The following is a 7,040-nucleotide window of genomic DNA, read 5'->3' on the forward strand; positions in this document are numbered from 1 at the left end:
AAATGTTAAAATTTCAAGATTATTAAGAATTGAATTTTAAAAAGTAACACATTTCTCTTTTAAAAAAAGTGAAATTAACATATATACCTATAAGTGCATTGACAACAAGAAAATTTTAGAAATCAGAAATTAGGTTAGGTTAGCATGCTTGGCCCGGAAAGTGTTTAAACCTAACCTAACCCTAAACATGTACAAATATTGTAGAAAATTGTCGAAATTGAAGGACTGTCCGCGCTGGAGCGCTCCCTAGCCTGTCCTAGCCGCAGCGCTCGACCTAAAAATTGTCCTTTCCTAACCTTACCCTGAATTAATACTAAATAAATATTCGTTTGTAGGGTCCTTCCTAGTATACAATTTTGGACCCCTTCCCCTCCCCCTCCTTTCAGTTTTGTACATTTTAGGTTAGGTTAGGTTAAGAGTTAAGACAATTTTTGGACCTAGCGCTGCGGCTAGGACAGGCTAGGGAGCCGAGCGCCGCGGCCACATGATCAATTATACAAAATGTACAAATTGATTGGAGGGGAAGGGGTGGGTTCCAAAAATTGTTCTCTAGGAAAGACCCAAAAATTCTAACAAAATTCGTTCGTGATAATTTTGAAAATCCAGTTTTTTTTATAATTTAGCGAAATTTTTTTTTGTTTTTTTAAATGTATGAAAATAGAACATTTTCACAATTGAAATATAATATGTCGCAAAGCGCCCTAAAAGCCCGGTAATCTATATTGAACCCAACTCGCTCAACTTGCAATTAAATTTGTTAAAACCAATCTACTATATAATATACAGGGTTACCCCCAAAGGATGAGATTTTAAAGACGGCCGGAAACTCTTAAAATATGAATATCCCAATTTTAAATTTGATTTTCTGCCTTAATTATAGTATTTTAATGGCTTAATTAATTCTTTGGCAAATGTAATATCCCCTCAAAATCAAACCAACTTAGTCTCCATCACTACACGTTATCCTCCAAAACATGTACTGGCAAGCGTCCTTCAGTTTTTTTTATTTTATCAGGTTTTTTAAAGGATAAAGGTTAACTCGCACTTGGTCGTAAATTACGATTTTGGCTTTTTTCCCTTTATGAGTGGACCCACTTAACTTGGAGTCTTCAAACCAAGCAGAGAACATTCCCGATGTTCTCCCTAATTCCTGAAACTAAATTTGAGGCAAATCCGCATTGGTCTTTTGAGTTATGATCGGACATATTGACAAACAGAGATTACAACTTTATCTATAAAGATAACATATTAAAAATTGTTATTACAGGGTTCACTTCAAGAACACAAGAGAGACAGCCCAGGCCATCAAGCACATGCCCCTCAATAGAGCCAAGGTCTATCTCAAGAACGTCATCGCTAAGAAGGAGATTGTCCCCTTCAGAAGGTAATTGTTGTTATCTGGAGTGGTGCAGAAGAATATGTTAAAAATTAAATGGTTGACCCCCCTCCCCCGCACTTCCCCCACAACAACATAATATCGTGGAATACCTTGTTTATTTTTTCCTGCACACGGAAATCATGTTTTTTGTTTTGTTGCAATATCGAATTATCACAATTTAATATAACATGAATTCTTCATTATCTCTGGAAATATGTTTTCCTTGATACCCCCCCCCCCCCTTAAAAACGGAAATTAAAAAGATTTTGAATCATTGCATTGTTAAAATTAAATAACTTCATTCTGGAACCTATTTCAATTAAGAAGAATTATTTATATCTTGATTCAATCCTTTATGATTCTATTATTGCGGTCTTTCTATCTCGGAGAATTTAACTTTCGAGTATTTAAACCGCAAACTACAGGGTAATGTTATTATATTTTCATATATATTTGGGTAATGTTAATATATTTTAGCTTAGGATCCATTTTGAGGCGGATCCAGGTCATGAGTCAAATTTCTAAGATTTGCTGATTTTTTTAACGGAATAAAAATTTTAAAAATATTCTTTTCTTTTTTTCTCTTATTTTTACTCGAAACCTTTTGAACCTTTATAGATAAGGAAAAATTTATTAATCTCTCTTTTTTAAAAGTTCGGATTTGGGTTTTTAGAGCAAAATTTTTTTTTGCAGTTATTTGCAGGTATTTGGGATTCGGATTCGTGGATCCGCATAAATTTGCAGATCCGAATATAGGAAGTCATAATGTTGCTGATCCAACGGATCCGGATCCTAAGCACTACTTAAAACAAGGTCAAGGAGGACTTTTACATTTATTTTCCGTCCTAGGTTTATGGGAGGAGTAGGACGACATGCCCAGGCTGCTGTTCATGGTACCTGCCAGGGTCGTTGGCCCCTCAAATCCGCCGAGTTCCTTCTCCATATGCTGAAAAACGCGGAAAGCAATGCCGAGTACAAGGGTCTAGATGCGGATCATCTGGTTATTGATCATATTCAGGTAGAACCTGAACACATCTTTTTCTTAAACATTTAGTTAAAATATTTTTGGATAATTAGCTGAGGTGCCCGTCGAATTTTAAGAAAACAAATGATTTTTAAAGAAAAAAAATAATTAAAAAATTTCAGCCATTTTGGGACTGTCATTTGGCCAGCTATCAAAGGTAAACAACTTTGGCAAACTTTTTCCATTAATCTGCTGGATAGTGCTTAGGATCCATTTTATTTTGATACGGATCCGCACTGAAATAAAATGGATCCGGATCCAGGTCATTTCTTTAAGATTTACTGAATTTTGTTAACAAAAAGATTCTCTTTTTTCAAAAGTTTGGATTTGGGGTTTAGGAGTAAAAACGTTTTTTTTTTCTGCAGTTTTTGGTTGATATTTTACCCCCTGAAAAAATTGTCTAGATTTGTGAACAGGAATAGTTAATATCTTAAATTTTCCTTAACTTTTTTCGCTCATAATTCGAAAATTCATCTTTATATATACTTTGCTTGTCTGTTTGTATGTTTGTCTGTTCGGATACAATAAATGTCAAAACGGCTGAAAAAAAAACCGATCGGGTCCAAATTTTGTGACACAATGAAAAATTTATGAATGACCAAAGTTTCAAAAATTAGCCTCACAACAAAATAAATATTTATTAGATTTTGAAATTGCACCAAAAAAAAATTTTATAGAAAATCCGCGAACTTTTGTTACTGTGTTACAATGTATGCAATATAGAAATGTTCACAATTGAAATAGAACATAACCTACTCATATATATATATATGTTAAGTATATCCAAACTCGGAAAAAATAGAACCAAAATTTAAACTTCACATGGATTCAATTAGAAATCACAGAAAATTTCAGTTCTGGTGATTCTGTTATTCAATCAATATAATATTTAGATTTCGATTGAAATGATTTAAATACACATTTTTGCTTTTCTGAAATTTTGATGTTGAGAGAAAAAATGTTCGCGGATTTTTTTCGGCCATTGGAATACCAAAAAAAAATAAAAAAATTCCAAAAATATTTTTTTAAAACACCATACAGGAGAGTTGCACAAAAAAAGGATACAATTTTGCACCCTTTGCCGCTAGTTACACTTTTTTGACTCGCCTTGTATATATTTATATATTTAGAACTACAAATATATATAATATATATTTTTATATAAACTAGGCTTTTGGGCGCAGCGCCCATCTTCTATTTCAACTTTTAATTGTGCCTTTTTCTTTATGCATCGTCAATTAAAAAATGTTGTCTTTCCTTCAAATTTTTACTTTTCGTTGATATGATAAATAAATATGTAAAACATTTCTAATCTAGTTTATTTTGTTGGGACAAAAAGAGCCAAAAAAAGAAAACAAAAAGCCAAATAAGAAAAAAAAATCTAAGAAAAAAATAAAAAAAATGTCGAAAAAGAAAAAAAGAAACAAATGTCAAGGAAGAGAAAAAATATAAACTCTACAAAAAAAAGAAATAAATGTCCCTTATTTTTAATCTTGATTCAATGGATATTGGTAATTATTGAATATAATATACTCTGTATATTAATGTGATATATGCAACCATATGAATATCATGACAACATTCGGAAATGTTTTTATACTCCGCCAGGAGTCCTGAAAATAATCCTAACATAAACATAAACAAGCTAACTGCCCCCCCCCCCATAGAAATTAAAATAGTAATTAATATGTTTTTTGTTTCATATTTATTTTACAAGGGGTTCTTGACTCTAGATACAGCTATTGCTCGCTGAGAGAGGGAACAACCGGACGCCATGAGCCTCCCCTATGCAGTCACAAGCCTCCTAGAGACTCCTCTATACAGTAAACGAGCCTCAGCTATGCAGAACATGTTCTTAGAACTCTTGGTTTTAACATGTAGTTAAGAATTTTTTGTATGTTTTTCGACATAGTGGCCTAAATTGTTAATGAAAGATCAGACGTATTAATCAATTATTATAAATAGTAATTAATTAAGACTAATGAAGTTGTTTATTAACTTGAAACATTTTATACGCAAAAAGAAAGACATTAAAAGTAAAAATTCTGAAAGTAATTTTACTTGATATTTAATAAGCTTTGATTTAAGTGATACCTTATTTTCTAATTTTTATCAAATTAAGATAATTTAAAATTTGACATTTACCAATTATCTGGACCTAGAAATATTTCCCAAAAAAGGTAATGCTTAAATCAAAGATTAAAAGAAAATAAACTAAGATCAATTCAGAAATGAAATCTCAAATAGCCTCCTTACTACGGAAGAAATGTTCACTTCATGAGTCAATACAAGTTACAAATAATGACAATCAATATATGTAAAAATCAAGAGTTATAAATGAACTTTGCTGTATACGGTGGCTCGTTTACTGCATAGCGGAGGCTCTTACTGCATGGCGTAGAATTGGTCTGTCTAGCAAATCTGGGGAGGCTCGTGTCTGCATTGTGGAGGCTCATGGCGTCCATGGGTCCCATCCCACGCTCGCTGAACCTCCTGGTGTTCAACATTTTAGAACAATTCAATTAAATAACGTTTAAATTATCTACGCCAAAAAAACTTATTATATTATTCGGGTGCTTTTTCTTTAAAGGGACTGTAAGCATAATTTCAAGTGACCTTCCATTTTTAAAGTGGCATGTCCGATTTACAACGATACCTTTTAGACATTTTAAGAACTCAATAATTAAGTAAATATTTTTATTATATAGTGGGAAAATAAGTGCCAAGGAACCGCGCGAGTGCACAATGTACACTAACTAGCATCAGGGGGGTATTCAGGAATTTGTCCAGGGGTGGCTTAAATTTTTTTTTCCTGAGGGGCCCCCGTCAGGGCCTAAAAACTTTCTGAAATCAAAAAATTTTAACTGGTCCAGTGGGATTAGCCCCCATATCCCCCCTTAAATACACCTCTGACTAGCATGGATTGTACAGTGTAACCTCGAGTCTCCCTGCACTTAATCTTCAGATATACAAATGAGATTATATACCTCATTGTTGACCGGACAAGGGTTTCAAGGGTACCGTTGTGAATCGGACATGCCTCTCTATAACTGGAAGATTTTTTAAAATTACGCTAACAGTCTCTTTAACGCCTGATATTCAGGTTAACCGTGCTCCTAAGATGAGAAGAAGAACCTACAGAGCTCACGGTAGAATTAATCCTTACATGTCCTCACCCTGCCATATTGAACTCACACTAGCTGAGAAGGAACAGGTACAGGGTGTCCCACGAAACATGACAGTAGCAAGACGAGTTGAAAGTCGTCTTTGATCATGAATTTATTTGATATTCAGTCGTCAACCTATTTTAAACAATAACCACAAAATACACATTTTGGAAATGGCCGTATTGCATGCATTTTTGTTATTATTATCTAAATGATTTCACTTCTTAAATTGGGTTGACAATTAAATGAGTAAATTCTATTAAAAATATAAGACGACCTTTCTAAGTCGTCTTGCTACTGCCATGTTTGGTGGGCCACGCTGTATATTGATACCGGGTTATCTACAAAAATTGAGACTTCAGAGAATGCTACATTCAAACTTCAGTCAATAGATGCATAGACTAACAAGGTCGTCATTATATTCTCATTCTTTTGTTGACAATACTGAAAATCCATTTTGTACACCCTTTCTGTCAGGGGCCTGGGCTGTAATCAAAATTTTAAAAGACGTAAATTTAAATGTTAGCTTTTTTTCGTCGTTTTTAAAAATCTTAATTTCTCGGTTTTATGTTAATTTTTTTGCAGGCCTTTTCTCGAGTTGAAATATAAAAATATTTACTTAAAATTGTACATAATCTAGCTCTTTTTCTTCGTTTACATAAATCTCAATATCTAGAATTTCTTAAACTTTTACACTTTTTTGCAGACCTTTTCTCGAGTTGAAATATAAAAATATTTACTTAAAATTGTACATAATCTAGCTTTTCTTCTTCGTTTACATAAATCTCAATATCTAGAATTTCTTAAACTTTTACACTTTTTTGCAGGCCTTTTCTCGTGCCGATGAACCAGAACACAAGAAGGTAAATATTTAATTAAGTTTTTTTTTGCTCGGGGTAATTTTGATGCGATCCAGATCCTTGGCCCGTCCTGTTCAAACTGGATCCGGATCCTGGACCCGTCCTGTTCAAACTGGATCCGGATCCTGGACCCGCAGCGAATTAAAACTGGATCTGAATCTTGGGCCCGTCCTGTTCAAACTGAATCTGGATCCTGGGCCCTTCCTGTTAAATCCAGATTCTTGGCCCATCCTATTAAAATTGGATCCGGATCCTGGTACCTTAATGTTAAACCGGATCCGGATCCTGGGCCCTTCCTGTTAAAACTGGAGAAATAAAAAGGAATGTCGTCTCATAAGGAACATTTAAAAGTAAAAATGAGAACTGATGTCATCAATAAAAGCTGAACTTTCCAAAATTTGGATATTAACATTTGTACAGTTTGATTTATTGATTTTTAACTGGAATCTGGACGAATTCACTGAATATTTAAGGTGAAAAAAATGGTAGACCACATTTTGGAGATCCCCAGACAAATAGTCAATGTTAGATGCACGGATATATAATAAAATGGATGGATCATAGACGAGTTTCGATGTAATTTTCTGGGTGGGGTGTTATGCAGTACATTG

The 7,040-nt window shown here is 33.7% G+C and overlaps 1 protein-coding gene across 1 annotated transcript in view; it reads left to right on the forward strand.

The window, feature by feature from the left end:
• LOC111717273 (60S ribosomal protein L17) overlaps nt 1-6,432 on the forward strand; it is a gene marked incomplete at its 3' end in the record, with an annotated part of 7,183 nt that extends 751 nt beyond the window's left edge. Inside the window, 4 exon segments of the mRNA XM_023492778.1 lie at nt 1,268-1,384; nt 2,228-2,396; nt 5,506-5,616; nt 6,397-6,432. Of these exon segments, the coding sequence (XP_023348546.1) occupies nt 1,268-1,384; nt 2,228-2,396; nt 5,506-5,616; nt 6,397-6,432 (433 nt within the window).
• Nucleotides 6,433-7,040: the final 608 nt, after the last annotated feature.

Source organism: Eurytemora carolleeae, unplaced genomic scaffold (assembly GCF_000591075.1).
Source record: "Eurytemora carolleeae unplaced genomic scaffold, Eaff_2.0 scaffold2459, whole genome shotgun sequence".
NCBI lineage: Eukaryota > Metazoa > Arthropoda > Copepoda > Calanoida > Temoridae > Eurytemora > Eurytemora carolleeae.